This window comes from Lathyrus oleraceus, chromosome 2 (genome assembly GCF_024323335.1).
Source record: "Lathyrus oleraceus cultivar Zhongwan6 chromosome 2, CAAS_Psat_ZW6_1.0, whole genome shotgun sequence".
NCBI lineage: Eukaryota > Viridiplantae > Streptophyta > Magnoliopsida > Fabales > Fabaceae > Lathyrus > Lathyrus oleraceus.
In genome coordinates, this window is record NC_066580.1 from 327,865,685 (window position 1) to 327,882,548 (window position 16,864).

At 40.2% G+C, this 16,864-nt stretch overlaps 1 protein-coding gene across 1 annotated transcript; it reads left to right on the forward strand.

Annotated features, from left to right (window-relative positions):
- The first annotated feature begins 1,421 nt into the window (after positions 1-1,421).
- LOC127123077 (uncharacterized) lies at positions 1,422-3,054 on the forward strand. Its single transcript, XM_051053336.1, has 3 exons — positions 1,422-2,304; positions 2,446-2,724; positions 2,819-3,054. Exons 1-3 carry the CDS (start codon positions 1,422-1,424, stop codon positions 3,052-3,054), a joined length of 1,398 nt encoding a protein of 465 aa, XP_050909293.1.
- Positions 3,055-16,864: the final 13,810 nt, after the last annotated feature.

The following is a 16,864-nucleotide window of genomic DNA, read 5'->3' on the forward strand; positions in this document are numbered from 1 at the left end:
GCTAGAAGCAACCCTCGCATAACTCCAGAGTGACATCGACAAAAGGTTTGAAGAGATACGATCTTTTAATCGCCAGGCACATTAGAACTTGGAAGAAAGGAACCAGCTGCAAGAGGAAGCTACCCAATGGGAGATTCAGAGCCGTCACTTACAAGTTGTCTTGGACTGGAAAGAAGAATTTGTGCAGGATATCCTGAGCGGACCGACTCTTTCCTTGCTACACAACCTCATCAGGGATGCTCAGTATTGGACCGACAAACATGCCCGCTTGGCCGAATTTGCTAGCCAATCACTCGAGGACCTTCTTGGGTTGTTCAAGAGCACCTATGTTGACATGTTCCCACACAACACCCCGAGGATTGTTTTCCATTTCGTTTATGTATGTACGGTTACATAGAATGGATCAAGTTTGATCTCCATGCTAGTGCATCAAAATGACCTCGAGTTGTAATAATTTGTACTGTTTGTATTTCAAATAAATAAAAGAGATTTTGTTGAAATGCTGTTGTTGTCTTATCCCTTCTTGATGTATGACTATGTATGCACACTGGCACATTGGCACCCTAAAAATGATTTTTTTTACTTGTTAACATGCATTTATTACATTCATAGCATAAAGCCGCCAGAAAACAAAATGCTTACACTTGCCGTTTTGCCGTAGCAGCAACGACGACTCGTCATCAGTACTACACATGTTCCAACAAGTCCAGAATCATGGTCGAATACGAAGCTGACAATGCTGTTGTTCGCGAATCCCTTGCTCAGGTGCAAGGTGAGATGAACCTATTCAGGGGGAACATGGAGACTGTTCTCGAGATTCTCCAGTCCCAGAGGAACCCTGCCTCTACTGCTACCAACGTCACCCATGTTGCTGGGATGACCATTCCTGATGCTACTGCTGGCACTACCGTCAACACTCTGGCGGAAACTATTGTGCCCAACCTTGGGAGCCGTCAGACGGTCGCCATGGACTCTGCTAGGCTTGGTGCTGCCTACCCATGGGGAATGCCCCCATATTTAGCTGCCAATCTTTCTAGTGGGGGAACTTTCTTCCCTCACCCGACTCTTGCTGCCACTGCTGCTGCTGGAAATGCTGATTTCTCGTGGGCTCTCCCCACTCTCCAAACTACTCTGGGCGATGTTGCTTATCTGGATGATAACCAAGGTCAGGCTCCTGACGATCTCCCCCATGATGAAGAGGACTACCGAGGCCCGCGCCTCCACTTCCAGCTTTTCCCTTTGGTTACCCTGGGGAAACCTCCATACCCATGTTGACATACCCTGTGTCCCAATACATGAAGACTGGGGCACCTCATGCCCCCAATGCTCAGGCTGGAATGCAATATCCATAGCCTACTCATGCTGCTCAGACTGTGCCACTGGGTTTCTCCTACCCGCCTCAGATGTGGTTCACCTCGAACATGCCTGCACCGATCGCTCCAAAATCTCCTCGACCAGCCAGTCAGGTCGCTCCTCCCGCTGTTGATCCGGCCAGACCTGCGGATTACCAGCTCTTGGACGACATAATAAGGGTCATTAATGGTTTCTCTTCCTTTGGCATAGATGCTCGTGACCTCTACTTGGTCCCAAATGTGGTGTTACCTCAGAAGTTCAGGGTGCGTGAACTTCCCAAATACAAGGGCCTCAGTTGTCCCCGCAGTCACCTCACCATGTATTGCAGGAAAATGGCCTCATACATTGATAATGACAACCTCTTGATCCATTGCTTCCAAGATAGCCTGGCTGGGGCCTCCTTGGATTGGTACATGAGTCAGGAGCGTTCAAAAATCCGGTCGTGGAGGTACCTCTCTGAGGCATTCTTGAAACAATATAAGTACAACCTTGACATGGCTTCGACAAGGCTTCAATTACAAAATCAGTCGCAAAGATCTAATGAATCCTTCAAGGAATATGCTCAACGTTGGCGCAAAATGGCATCTAGGGTTCGGCCAGTATTATCTGACAACGAATTGGTGGACATCTTCATGGGTACGCTGCAAGGGCTATATTTTGAAAAAATGATTGGCAGTTCATTGAAAATTTTTGCTGACATGGTGACCATTGGGGAACGTGTTGAGAGTGGGCTGAAATCAGGGAAAATAACAGATACGGCCGCACAACAGACAACCAACAAGAGACTGCATGGGGGCTTCGCTAAAAAGAAGAAGGGGGAAGCAAATGTTGTAATGGCGAGGGCTCGCCCCCGATATCAATTCCCGACAGCCCTTATGCCATATTACCCGTATCTGTACGTCGCCGCAGCTCATTACCAACAACCGCTTTTCCAGTATCAACCACAGAAAGGCAATCAACAATCAACACCTGCTAAGAAAAATCCAAACCAATAATATAATAGCGATAAAAGAGGGCAAAACCGAGGTCATAATAATAGAGGCAACTTTGGTAATCGTCCCCAGTTTGATAAGATCTCGGTGCCATATGCAGAGTTAGTACCATATTTTATCCATGTGGGAGCTATTGTACAAAGAGAATTACCAGCAGCTTCTCCTCCTTTCAATCACCGTCACAATCCTAATGCCACACGCGCTTACCACGCAGGGTATATAGGACATTCCACCGAAGACTGTTGGACCCTCAAAAAGAGGATCCAAGAGTTAATTGACCAAGAGATTCTGTCATTTTCTGAAGAAAAACCGAACATGAAGACATATCCTTTACCAAATTATAACGGTGCGGAAGTCCACGCCGTGATTGAAGAGGAAGGTACCAAAGTTATTTTGAGGGTTGAAGAAGTCCATTGTATTATAGAGGCTTGAATAATTTGGGTTTCTAGAAGGGGTACATGATGATTGCACAGTATGCGAGTTTGATCCAGATAATTGCGAGCAGTTAAAAGGGTGTGTGCAAGAGCTGATGGATGAAGGGTTAATGCATTTCTCCAAATCTCAAGCAGCAGAAGAGCTGGTCGTAATTGAACCAATAACAATAGTATACAGGAAAAAGAAAGTTGAAGCTCCCCCCAGGAGGATTCAGATGATTGATTTCCGTGTTCAAACTCTGTTTCCGTATCAGAATACTAAGGCAGTGCCTTAGAATTATGAGACCACAACGTATTTGGGAGGAAAAGAAATCAGCATTCCTGACACAGAAATCGTCAACATTGTTGGAATGGGAGGCATGACTTGAAGCGGCCGTGTATTCTCTCCTAAATACACTCCTAGGGTGTCTCTAACACCCACAATTTTCCCGCCTAAGGAGAACGTCATTCCTGCTCCGACTCCACAGGCAGGGGAAGCTGTACCAGCCACTCCGATCGTGACAACTACTCCGGTGTTGACGAAGGTTATCGACAACAATAAAGCTGTCGAGGCCGAAACATCCAAGGGTAAAGAGCCGATGGTTGAGAAATAACAGTCTGAAGATCACAAGAAGAGTATCACCTTTGAGGAAAGTCAGGAATTCCTCAAGCTTCTCAAGAAGAGTGACTTCAAGATTATTGACTAGTTGAACCAAACGCCCTCAAAAATATCAATTTTGTCTTTGTTGTTGAGTTTTGAGGCTCATTGCAAAGCATTGCTGAAAGTTCTTAATATCGCTCACGTGATGCAAGATATTACAGTCGATCAATTTGATGACGTGGTTGCCAATATCACCGCCAATAGGTATCTGGGAGTTAATGAAGCAGAGCTACCTCTTGAGGGAAAGGCCCACAACGAGGCATTACATATTTTGGTCACGTGTACTGACTCTCTCTTATCCTGAGTCCTTGTTGATACTGGATCTTCGCTTAACGTACTGCCAAAGTCTATGTTAAGCCAGTTACAGTTTAAGGGCCCGAGATGAGGACCAGTGCATTGATAATTAGAGCTTTCGGCGGTTCCCGAAGGCAGGTAATTGGGGAGGTCGATTTGCATATCTGTGTTGGACACCACCACTTCGACATCACATTCTAAGTCATGGACATCAACTCAGCCTACAATTGTTTGTCGGGTAGACCATGGATTCATGCCGCTGGGGCAGTCACTTCTACATTGCACCAAAAACTGAAATACTTGATAGATGACAAGCTGGTAATTGTGTGTGGGGAAGAAGATTTGTTGGTAAGTGAACTCTCCTCCTCAGATACGTTGAAACAGATGAGGGGATCGTCGAGGTTCCGCTCCACTGTCTAGAATTTGAAGATGTCAGTTCTGCCATAGCCAACAACAATCAATCATCTGCTACCATCCTAACCTCAGCAAAGAGTGCCAAGCAGACATTGGAGAAAGGCCCTCTTCCCGGTTGGGGTAAGGTCGTCAATGTGGAAGAAAAGCACGACAAGTTTGGTATCGGTTATCACCCGGCAACTCGCAAGGTGAGTTCGAAGAAAAAGCAATTCAACCTGTTAAAGTTCAGCATCGCCGATTATCAAAGTGAGCATATCATGCTAGTCATTGGAGAGTCCAGTGGCAACACGCCAAGGGAACCCAACTTTGTTCGCAGATGTCCTTCAGGATTCAAGCTTCCCAACTGGACAGCCACTGTGATCCCTATGGTGTACTCGGAAAAAATGTAATGCATTTTGTTTTCTCCATCCCTCGTCCTCACCCGAGACGAGAGGATAGCTTGTAAGGGGCCCCATGTTTAAAAGTATTATGTGAATAAATAAAAAGTACTTTTTTGCATGTAAAACTTTTGTTCCCTTTTGTTTCAATTATTCTCCCTTTTCACTAAAAACAACGAAATGGCAAAAGATTTCTATTCTTTTCTTCTTTTCCCACTTCTTTTCAAAAAAAGCATACTAAAATAAGCTCATCATATGCAAAGAAAATAAAACCATTGATTACGACACGGCTAAAATCAACTATGAATCTGGACTTCCAATCAACCAAACTAAAGACGACAGTGAGGAAGATTGCGAATTACCAGCTGAACTAGCACGGCTCCTTGAGCACGAAGAGAAAGAAATTCAGCCATACAAAGAACCAGTGGATGTCATTAACTTGGGTTCTGAAACTGATAAAAAAGAAGTAAAAGTTGGGGCATCTCTTGCCGAGCATGTACATTCCGAGTTAGTAGAGTTGTTGCATGAATATGTTGACGACTTTGCTTGGCCATATCAAGATATGCCAGGGCTAGACACCAGCATTCTTGAACATCACTTACCACTCAAGCTTGAATGACCTCCAGTCAAGTAGAAGCTTTGTAGGACCATACCCGATATGGCACTCAAGATCAAGGAAGAGATTAAGAAGAAGCTAGATGCTGGCTTCTTAGCCATTTATGAGTATCCGCAGTGGGTTGCTAATATCGTTCCAGTTCCGAAGAAGGATGGTGAAGGCAGAATGTGTGTAGACTATCCATACCTCAATAGAGCTAGCCCAAAGGATGACTTCCTTTTGCCTCATATTGATGTTTTGGTCGACAACACAACTCAATTCTCCGTCTTTTCTTTCATGGATGGGTTCTCCGGGTACACTCAGATAAAGATGTCACCAGACGATATGGAGAAGACAACTTTTATCACACCTTGGGGAACTTACTGCTACAAAGTTATGTCGTTTGGCTTGAAGAATGCAGGGGCAACATATCAGCGCGCCATGGTAACACTCTTTCACGACATGATTCATGAAGAGCTTGAGGTTTATGTGGACGACATGATTTCCAAATCCAGAACTGAGGAAGATCATCTGGTAAACTTGAGGAAGTTGTTTGTCAGACTCCGAAAGTTTAAACTGCGTCCGGATCCAATTAAATGTACTTTTGGGGCCCGGTCCGGTAAACTTTTGGGGTTAATTGTCAGTCAGAAAGGTATCGAGGTCGATCCCGACAAAGTTCGAACCATCCAAGAAATGACAGCTCCCCGACCAGAAAAAGAAGTCTGAGGCTTCCTTGGGCGACTTAATTACATCTCCAAATTTATATCTCATTTGACAGCTACCTGCGAACCGATATTCAAATTGTTGAGAAAGAACCAATAAATTATGTGGAACAATGATTGGCAAGCGGCATTCGATAAAATAAAAAAGTACTTGCAAGAACCACCAATCTTAATACCATTGATTCCTGGTAGGCCGCTCATTATGTAGCTCATAGTACTCGATGAATCCATGGGTTGCGTTCTGGGTCAACACGACGACAGAAGCAAGAAAGAACATGATATCTACTACCTCAGTAAGAAATTCACTGAATGTGAGACCCGATACTCGCTTTTAGAGAAGACTTGTTGTGCGTTGATTTGGGTTGCTCGGCACCTCAGACAATATATGATTTGCCACATTACTTTATTGATATCCAAGATGGATCCGATAAAGTATATATTTTGAAAGCCTGCTGTTACTGGTAGAATTGCCCGATGGAAAATGTTGGTAACCGAGTATGATATACAGTATGTGACCCAGAAAGCAATAAAAGGGAGTGTTTTGTCTGACTATCTCGCTCACCTGCCTGTCGAAGGTTACCATCCGTTGAGGTTTGACTTTACAGATGAAGACATCATGTTTATCAGAGACTTCACCATGCCAGTGATAGGACTTCAGGCACCTGTTCCGGTAATCAGGTTCTAATTCTCGATGACGAGTTGGAGTTCCCATCACAATAAATATTCATCCCTACATATGACAAACAAGAAAGAAAACATGCATCATAAAATAAAAAATAAGCATACATCATGCACTACATGAAGCATCTTCCCCACACCTGTGATAGGACTTCTGGCACCTGTTACGGTAAATTTAGGGCACGTAGTTATTTAATCCTCTTCTACCTTAAATACCTGAAAAGCTTCCGCAATTCCTGTATACAGGTCCAAAAAGATTAAATCAGGGAAGCTATTGTACCCCTAAATTTGCTCTCCCCTTTTTTTCCTAAGCCTTCCATCCAACCACATGACCAGAGATCACTTGCATACATTCATAATTCATCCACATGCATCATTCCTCATGAATTCAGAAGGAACTTGGGCTTGTAAAGCTAAGGTTGGTGTAAAGGCATGGTCTAATCATATCATCAGCATGGGGATGTGAAACCCTAATGGCGGTGGTGAAGGTTTTACTTCAACAAAGGTGTGACCAGACAATCTAGGGCCTTCAAACTCGTAATTCCTCAAGGTATGACTTCATGGGGCTTCCCTAGGCGTTATCCTGGTCTCCAAAGCCCTAATTAGAAGATGGTGAATCAGATGAACTTGGTGGCTCCACTATGCATTCATGACCCTTCAATCTTCACCCTTTGTCATTTTTGCTTGGCCTAACCCTTCTTGGAGCATTGGTCTTGGTCCAAAGTCAATAGATCATATGGTTGTGGATATATCTTTGGTTCTAGTCATTTGAACAACCAAACTCCTTGTGTTTCAAGCCACTTTCTAGTCATGCCATTGGTTCATGGATGTCAAAACCCTAACCTTATGGTCTCATTTCAGGGCTTTGTTCATAAACATCATCAATCAAGTTATTTTCTTTTCAAAAGTCAAACATCAAAGTCATAAATGAATCAATTGTAAAACCAATTTCAATCACTTTTCAAGCCATTTCAATCCATTCTATCTCATTTTAAACCATTATATATGATTCTACACTAGAAAATACAAATTTTGACATTTTGACCAATTTGTTGACTTTGGTAAACAATTGACTTTTTGGTCAACTTTGACCAAAGTTAACCCCAAATCCAAGAACTCTAAATTTTCACCCTAATCATCAACTCATACTGCACTTGCCTTGCTGCACCAACTGCTGCAATACCCAACTTGCACAAACAAGACACCAACCAACATAAAAGTCAAGCCTTAAAATTTTTCCAACATGCCTGGAATTAAAATCACAAGTGCTGTCAATGGCCAAACCAAAAACCTGATGTGAAAGTACACCCTTTTTCATCCATGAAGCATGCCAAGCATGGTATGAATTAGCTATGTATACAATGTAAACCAAAACCAACACAACCAACATTAGTAGCCATCCATGCTCACCTGCAAGTAACAAACCTACAGTCTGCAGCAAGAGCAACCAACAGTTAATGCAAGTCATGTGATTATATCCCATTTGAGCCATAACAATGTCAATCATGCTACACAGAGTCATACCTGCATAAGAGATGGTAATGCTACCACCCTTAAACGACCTGGATAACCAACCTTAAGCCAAGTAAGCATGCTGCAATGTTGTTAACATCTTGCTAAAATACTTGCAGACTAAACCAAACCACCATTGAGGCCTAATGCAGAATGAGCACAGTCACACATATATGAATAATACCTGTCATGTTCCTGCAGCATCAGACCTAGCAAGTAGCAGACCCTGCATAATTCTACATGGAAACTTCAAAAACGGGTTCATTAAGGCAACAAGCAAGTAGGCAACAATGAACAATAATCCTGTAGTGAAGCCAATTACAAGTCAATGGCATCATGACCCTGAACCAGTCCCCAAAACATCAAACAAAAACACATGCATGTTTCCTATCAAGCCTGTACAACAAGACCAGCAGAGATACATAGATGTCACATACCTAATTTGGTCGATGCAACTCAAAATCCATTAGCAATAGCTGACCATTCATCTTGCCCAATGCAACATGCCAAGGCTAAACATTACAACCAGTGCAACCTTCAGTACAACATAATCCAGGGTTCACAACAAGCATCATGAGACCAACTCCCAATCAACTAACCTAACACCAATTGCAGCAGCACCACAGGAGTATGCTCATTCCTTGCTCACAGTACACCACACTTAAAGGCCAAGGCTCTATGATTGAACCAACAAAAGACCATAACAAACCTACCATAGTCCCTGCAGCAAACAGAAAAAATGAATGGAAGCCACAGTAGTTTTGCACAAAACCTGCTAGACACCAATATCTGCAAACAAGCCAACATCCTTGTTCAACCAGTCCATGAACTAACTCGATACAGCAATTATCAACCAAGTGCAGACCTGCATATTTTGCCAACACCAGGTGTCACCTGCCATGTTCTGAACCACTAGCCAGAAGTTGCAACCAACCTGTAATCAAGGCCAAGCATGTCTAGTAATGAGCATCTCAACAGCACACCATCATCACAACAGGGGAACACACATCTAAAAAACAACTTGTTCCAAACCTCCATCAAAACATCACCATGTTCAAATAGCCACACTAACTAATCCAAGGCAGTGTAAAAGGAAGCAAGATAAAACAGGTGTGAGTTTGTATAGCAGTGATCAAGCCACAAGCAAAAGAAGTAGTGCAAGGCCAAAGCCACTTAAAAGCTCAACCTGCAACCTACAATGGCCAGTCCCTTGAATCAATTCCACTAAAACTAATCCAGCATGACTTTAGTCCAACCCTAACCTGTAATGGTTTCAATAAGGGAAACAGAAATTCACATGAAGCACTGCACAAACCAACTCATTAATCACCAAATGAAAAAACCTGCTCAGCAGGTCATCATTCATGAGTATGTTCAATTCCACTTAAGCTAACCTACAATAGCCAGTCTAATTTCAATTCACTCACTCGTTAATCAATCCTAACTAACTGAGTCAAGCTTAAGTAACCGAGTTAACTACCAACTCAGTGAGCCAATGCTAATTAACTCCAAGCCAATGCCAACTAATTCCTAACCTCAATCCAAGCCTACCAAAGCTCTAACCCTCTTCTCTATTTGAATAGATCCATCATCATCATTTTAGGATCTTGGACACTTTTGCTCGAAACTCACACTCTGCAACTTACTCCCTCACCTTCACTAGACCTCTATCTCTTTTAAAAAAAGCCATTGAAGCTTCACATTGAAGGTTCAATCTTGCTTGAGCTTAACCACTGCATCTCTATTTCATTGCTCATATTACGAAGTTCAATAGAAGAGGAATAAGAAGAAGAAAGAGGAAGCAGAAACGTGCAAGGCAAGATCAGGAACTCACCGGCGAATTATTCCGATCGTCTTCTCCGGTAAGTCCATTTCTCTTCTGTGATGTTTTCTTGCTTTGAGTGTACCAAAGTGTAGCATTGAGGATGGGAAGTGAAATCCGTATGGTGTTAGAGGTTAATTAAGGATCAATGCCATTTAATTTGACTTAGAGAGGCTAGGGTTCTTCCACTATTTAAGCTCGACTCGACCAATCTAAGAGCTATTTCCCAAAACCGTTTACATATTCGTGTTTAGCATAGCTTCGTGCATCCAATGGTGGTGGTTATTTAGGGTAGGCCGTCACCGTCGCCGGCGACAGACGCCGGTGCGATGAGTCCCGGTGGACGGACGGTGAGAGAACCTGAAGGTGGAGCGAGCATGAAGATCCATTTGATTTCTGTTACTTAGACAAGTCTACAGAGGTGTTAGGTTTGGGCTTATTCCAATTAGGCTCACTGATTTCCCTTTCACACCATACATATTACTAATACAGCTCCCTGTACTTTTGGAAAGAAGTTGAATTGGGCTTAACCAAGCCCATTAGCCTATTTTCTAATTCACCTCGCATTTTCAACGCGCACCCCCTGAGCGCTTGAAAGTTGGAGTGGGCTCAGATGCAGCCCAAATTCATTCTTTACTTCACACCCCCGCCCCTTTTTGGGATTTTGCTTCCTGAACAAAAAACTAGCAATGGGCTCATTTGGCAACCCATTAGCCTGAATTCTAATTCACACCCCATTTCACAATTGCACTTCATTTACCATTATTTTGTTTCTTTTTCTTTTAGTTTTGTTTGATATTTCAATTAGGATAATTAGATGGATAATTGACAATGAGGTTAATAAATCTTGATTTTAGGATTTAACTAGCATATTAGAATTTTAATTAGGATTAATTCACATTTTAGAATTTCCATTAGAGTTTAATTAGGATTTTAATTAGGCATGAGATTAAATTCTAATTAGCCTTTTATTAAGTTTGTAATCATACCATTTTCAACATTAGGATTTATTCAACTTTAAGTCTAGGATAGAATTTAATTTTTGTGATATTTGGATATATTTTTCAAATGACAATTTTTCCCTTATGGGCTTATTTTTGGTATTTTTATGTTAGAATATGTACATGCTCCCTTAGGACTTCTAACTTAGAATTTTAATCAACTTTTAATAAATCAAAGCATGATCCCTTAGGGTAGTTTCTAACAATTACTAACTTTGATTAGATCCAAACATAGTTCCCCAAAACCAAAACAAAACCCATGATTAAATTAATCAAAAGCAATTTTGATTAATTAAATCCTTTGAATTTGTATAATCCCACAGTCTAAATTGAGTGACCAAAAGACCCTTGGTCACTTAAGAAGAGTTTTCTTCCAAGCTGTGGAGCTCAATGCCTCAAGACAAGATCTTCTATCAAGGTATCCTCAGTCATACCAAGCAGTGGATTCTACAAGATAAATCAAAGGTCAATACTTGGTAAATACAATTCAAATTGTACGAAATGAGCCTTAAGTAATGAGGAATGACGAGATGGAGTCTCTCCTATCCTTGTCTAGAGAGACTTTGCGCATGGGGCGTATGCCTCTAATATTCAAAGCGTTCGCCCTTATTCACAGACTTTAGTGCAATACCAATCGATTAAACTACCAAGTCTTCTTCATAACATCAACACAAGGATCAACGACAAAGGTTCTTCACCAACAACTTGTTAGTCAAGTGAAGTATCATGCGCTTCAAGTCTTAAGTAATGAGAATGATGATAAGGAGTCTCTCCTACCCTTGTCTAGAGCGACTTTGCGTATGGGGCATATGCCCCAAATATTCAAAGCATTCGCCCTTATTCATAGACTTTAGTGTGATTTCTATCAATTGACTGTCAAGTCTCTTATCACTTCACTCTCCATTCAATTCTAATCAATTCAATGTCAATCATCCACTTCTTATTGCCTCCAATCAATTTGTTTTCAACCCTAGTGGGCTGAACTACGAAAGCTCTAATTTCCTTATTGCAATATAAGGGTACGTAGGCCGGAGAACCTAGTTTCTTCGCGAGCTATTTTATTTATCATCTTATCTTTTCTATCCAATCAATCATTCTTCATTCATGCAAGCTATACCATCCTTTTGAGATCAACCATATTTCTCCTTGGACTCCTTGTCCATCCTTTTAGAACGTCCTGATGACAATCCATCTCTTCAATCGAGAGTTATTTGGCTCTCATCCCAAACATTTAATTCATTCTTTTTTGGCTAACACGCCACTTTGCTATTTGATTAAGAGTTTATCCTTCTCGTGGATCCAAGATACTATCCTGAGTTCATCTCAAATTTCCAATTCCCCAGCAAGTGATACACTACTCCTCGCCATGCAGTTATCCTTCCTTAGTGTTTGTCTTGTAAGTCCCTGTTGCTTAGACAAACATCTCTCTCTATTCTCGTAGTTCCGAACTACGATTGCTCTGACTTTCTCATTGCACAATGAGAATACGTAGGCAGGAGGATGCGAATCCTTGGTGAGCATATTTCTAATTATTCCCCCTTCTCCTTAGGGAACCATTCATATCTTTCATAATCCATTACCTACCTTCGATCATGAATCGTTCACCCAGTGACATACTGTCTCTTTGACATCGAAATACACTTTCCTTGGAATTCCATACATACCCTTTTAGGACGCCTAACGAATAGTCCACATTTCATGCCTAGAGTTGTTTGGATCTCATCCCAAACATTTAATTCTTCCTTTTTTAGCCAAAACCCTACAGTGGCGGCCTGATAGTCTTCATATCGGTTAACGCTATTTCCCTCTATGGTAAAAATCCCACTTCTCTTATGGATTCCAATACACTTTCACCTTTCGATTTCAAACAATATTTCTTCAGTCACTAATCACCCAATATCCAATTCTGTGACTTCGGTCACTTCGTTCCAATCATCTCCATAATACAGTCATAATCCACCTTCCTTCACTCCATGTGATATAATAGTTATCTTTGAGTCAAGTACACTATAACTTTGTGCTCCATCTTGTACCTCCTTGTGAACCAATAATTGTATGGCCCTTACCCCAATCACATAATTCCTCTCTTTTTTGGTTGTTCCAATATAGTGATACAAGTGCTATACGCCCTCACTTGTCGGTTCATACCTGTTTACTCTTGGGTTCACGTTTTCACCCTTTTTGGAGTTCAACCAAACATTATCCTTTGGTTCAGACAATACTTTGATCACATTTCTTTCCACCTCCTACCTCTAGTTCCTTGAACTACAAAGCTCTTAATTCCTCATTGCATTATGAGGATACGTAGGCATGAGGGCCCTAATCCTCACCGAACACTCTATCTATTTCTTTTCCTTTTCCCATTCTTTTATGAGTAATCTTTAGATATCACACCTATTTGAGCGAGAACAATCAAAACAGTTCCCATGGAATACCATGGATGTTTGTGGTGCTAATACCTTCCCCTTGAATAACCGACTTCCTTACCCAGTATGGAATGCATGACTGTTGACCTATGGAGTGCATGTGTCGCCCTATAACAAAAATGTTTTTCGATATGTCGACCCGTGGACGATTGTGTCGGCCTATGCTGTACCTTTTCAAAAAAAAAACAAATATTTTCATGCATCTTTGATGAATGAGACCATTTCTAAGTTGTTCCTAAATTCCTTTATGCATCCTAATACGAATATGCTCATAGAGAATCAAAGGATATCGTCTAATATACATTAACGCCAAAGTATCATAGTTTTGACATCATGCAAAATACATCTAACGGAAGTGCTACAAAAGCAACACGACTATTTAACATATGCCTTTGGTGCTCCCGAAATGTTACACACGCATGTGCTATAGCAAGGCGATATATAGATTTACAACCACACAAACCAAACACATAGATATTATCATAACAATGACACACAACAAGATTTTTTCTAACATTATAACATGTGCAACCATATTTCATGTAAGAATAGATCAATAGAGAGTTTTGGAAGTGAACATTGATCAATAGAGAGTTTTGGAAGTGATCAATATAGAGTTTTAGAAGTGAATATTCATGAACTATTCCATACATCAAGAATATCAATTATTTGGAACACAAGCAACATTCAAAAGTAAAAGCTTACCTACAACAAAGAAGAAAGAGGAAAACGGAACAATATTACCTTTCTTATGAATTGGTGAAGAATGAACTTTGAAGTGATTGAACTTACAAGGAAAGTTAGAGAAAAAGTATATAAAATGCATGCAATAAATCATACTTAAGCAAGATTTGAGATAACAAGTATCCCCAATTCCCTTCGAATGTTAAAAAATGGTCCGGTCACGATAGGTTTTGTAAAGATATCCACAAGTTTTTTTTTACTATCAACATGGTCGCGTAGGAAGTGGTGACGGATCCCAATATGCTTAGTGCGAGATTTTAGCACCGGATTTTGGGTTAGATTAATAACACTAGTGTTATCACACATAATGGGCATACATTGTAGTTTAATATCAAAATTAAGTAGTTGTTGTTCGAGCCATTAAAATTAAGTAGTTGTTGTTTGAAAGTTTACAAAGCAACAGAAACTTGTGTCTTGTTATGCCAACTAACTATGGAATTTGAAAACATGTGAAAGATTCCACTATTACCCTTCCTATCCCTTTTACAACCAAAAAAATCGGAATCGGTATACCCAACCAAATTATAATCGCTTCCCTTAGAATACCAAAGGCCATACTTAGAAGTACCATGAAGATACCTAAGAATACGTCTTACGGCTTTTAAATGAGATTTCCTAGAAGCCGATTGATAACGAGCGTACATTCACACATTAAACCTAATATCTGGCCTAGATGAAGTGAGATATAGAAGAGAGGAAATCATGGCTCGATACTTCTTGATATTTACATCTATACCATTGTCATTCCTTTCCAAGTTTCCATTTATAGGCATCGGAGTGTCAATCGACTTTACATCTTCCATACCATATATCTTTAGTAAGTCATTGCAATATTTGGTTTGGCACACAAATACTCCTTCATAAGGTTGCTTGATGTGAAGCCCAAGGAATTTATTCAACTCCCCCATGAGACTCATCTCAAACTCACCCTACAAAAGCTTAGAAAACTCCTTGACAAGTTACATATTAGTGTATTGAAAAATAATATCATCGACATAAACTTGAACTAGAAGAGCATGCTTTCCTTGATTCTTAATGAAAAATGTAGTAACTACCTTTCCCCTAGAGTAACCTTGATCAATCAAAAACTGACTAAGTCGTTCATACCAAGTCTTAGGTGCTTGTTTGATGCTATACAAACTAGCTTTAGTTTGTAAACATTATTAGGATACTCGTGATTTTCAAAACGAGGGGTCGAGCTACATACACTTCCTCATTAATATAGCCGTTAAGGAACAAACTTTTAACGTCCATCTGAAATAACTTGAAATATTTGGAACAAGCATAAGCTATAGAAGTCATATAGTCTAGAGGTGAGCAACTGAAGCATAATTCTCCTCATAGTCAATGCCCACCTCTTGGTTATAACCTTGAGTCACTAGCTGGCCCTTATTCCTCTTTATCACTCCGTTTTCTTCGAGTTTGTATGTAAAAACCCATCTAATACCAATTACTCGATGATTTTTGGGATGAGGGAAAATGTCCCAAACATCATTCTTTTTAAATTGGTTTAGTTCATCTAGTTAGGCCATAAGCCAATGCTCATCAAGTAATGAATCATTATCATTTTTTGGTTTAGCTTGCGAAACGAATGCAAAGTGATAACAAAAATTACTTATCTTGGAGCGTGTTGTCACAACTTTTGGATGTCTCCAAGAATGTTGTCGATAGGATAATATTTGGTTGTTCTCCAAGTCAAAGGTAGTCCGTCCATTATAGTTGGACTTTCATTTTTCTCCACTTCAGAATCTTTATCTTCCTCCTTCTCATGTTCCACCGATTAAGGCTGATCAATTCCTTGTTTGGATTCCTTGAGAATATCTTGTGAATATACACCTACATCATGAAAAGAAACACATTTCCTGATATTTTTTGGGTAAGACTCATCAAAGGTAACATGAACCGACTCTTCAACAATAAGTAATCTTTTGTTATAAACCTTATAAGCCTTACTAGATTGTGAGTATCCGAGGAAGATACCCTCATCGGCTTTCCATTATTCAAAACAAAATATTTGCATCCAAAAACATGAAGATGTGACACATTAGGTTTTCTATCCTTAAGTAATTCATGGGGAGTTTTATCTAGAATAAGGCGTATTAGTATCCTATTTAAGGCATAACATGTCGTGCTAATGGCATCACCTCAAAAATACTTAGGTAGATTGCCTTCATTGAGCATAGCCCTGGCCAACAATTCTAAAATACGATTTTTCCGGTCCATAAGACCATTTTATTGTGGAGTTCTAAGAGCAGAGAAGTAATGCTCAATTTCATGTTTGTCACAATACTTCTCAAAGAGATGATTTTCACACTCACCTTTGTGATTCCTTCATAATAATCTTATGATGATTAATCAAGCCTACTTAGTATTAGTAAACTATCTTATCTTGGAATAATCTAGATTACTCAATTCTACAAAGTAAGATAACATGTGTTGCATATGTGTCAACTGTAACACCCCGATAAAATACGATAATTATTTAATTTAAGTTTAGTAGTATATTATGATGATAATATGAATGAGAGGGTATTATTTTTCAAAATAAAAGATAAATCATTCATATATATTATTATTAGTATATTTATTAATTTAATTAAATAATTGGAATATTATTGGATTTTTATTATTGGGATAATAAAGTTGGAATTGGAACGATTTTTGGAATCAGTAAAGAGTCCCATTTAGTAAAAAGGTTTTCACAACGTGAAAACAGAGAAACGACTAAAAAGTGGAAAAAGGGCAAAAAGGAAGAGCAAGAGAAAAAGGGTTGAAGAAGGGAAAAGCTTGAAGTTAAGGATTTGCCGGATTCACTCAGGTAAGGGGGGTTTATCGTCGTTTAATGGGTATTATGGGTTAA